General features: G+C 56.1%; 1 protein-coding gene across 1 annotated transcript in view; it reads left to right on the forward strand.

The window, feature by feature from the left end:
* The window catches only part of LOC104495599 (A disintegrin and metalloproteinase with thrombospondin motifs 14-like), a gene marked incomplete at its 5' end in the record, with an annotated part of 9,585 nt that overhangs the window by 2,283 nt on the left and 6,623 nt on the right, over nucleotides 1-679 (forward strand). The window contains one exon of the mRNA XM_010138584.1: nucleotides 194-372. Coding sequence (XP_010136886.1) covers nucleotides 194-372 — 179 coding nt within the window. The remainder of the gene's footprint in view (nucleotides 1-193; nucleotides 373-679) is intronic.

Below are 679 nucleotides of genomic sequence, written 5' to 3' on the forward strand. Positions count from 1 at the left end.
GGAGCTGTGACACCCCGCCGTACGTTTGGCCTCTGCCTCCCTCCTTTTAGAAGGGGTAAAACTGGAAGTGGCGGAGAGCCAGAGGTTCCTCACTGTTCTCCTTGTGTGCTCGGTTGGCAGAGATGGGGACGTCTGCTTCTGCATGAGCTGTGCCATGCGTTTGGTTGCATTTGAACAGCTCCCCCTCCCGACGCTCTAAAAAGTATGGTGGGCGCCACTGCCCAGGAGCCACCTACGAGTACCAAGTGTGCAATGCTGAGGAGTGCCCAGGGCCCTATCAGGATTTCCGTGCCCAGCAGTGCTCAAAGCGCAACTCCTACTACACCCACCAGCACAGCAAGCATGCCTGGCTGCCCTACGAGCATCACGATGGTGAGCCGCGGTGGGTCCTAGCAAAGGGGCAGTAGTCAGACTGCCTTCCCTCAAAGAGGAGGCTGCGCTGGTGACCATCACTGTGGGATGGAGACCGTGCCAGCTACACAGATGGTGGGTTGTGGAAACCTCTTGAGCTGGAAACTAGAGTGCAATAAGCCAGCATCAAGCAGCCAGGTCTTTAAAACCAATCTCTTATACTTGCCCTCAGGCGTCATGTAGAGAAAGCCAGACCTTGCTCTGGTTCCTGCTTTCTCAAAGTGCAGCAGAGGTGGGCCGAGAAGATCAGCCCCTGTTGAAACCTTTC

The sequence above is a fragment of the Buceros rhinoceros genome, unplaced genomic scaffold (assembly GCF_000710305.1).
Source record: "Buceros rhinoceros silvestris isolate BGI_N320 unplaced genomic scaffold, ASM71030v1 scaffold25776, whole genome shotgun sequence".
NCBI classification, from domain to species: Eukaryota; Metazoa; Chordata; class Aves; order Bucerotiformes; family Bucerotidae; genus Buceros; species Buceros rhinoceros.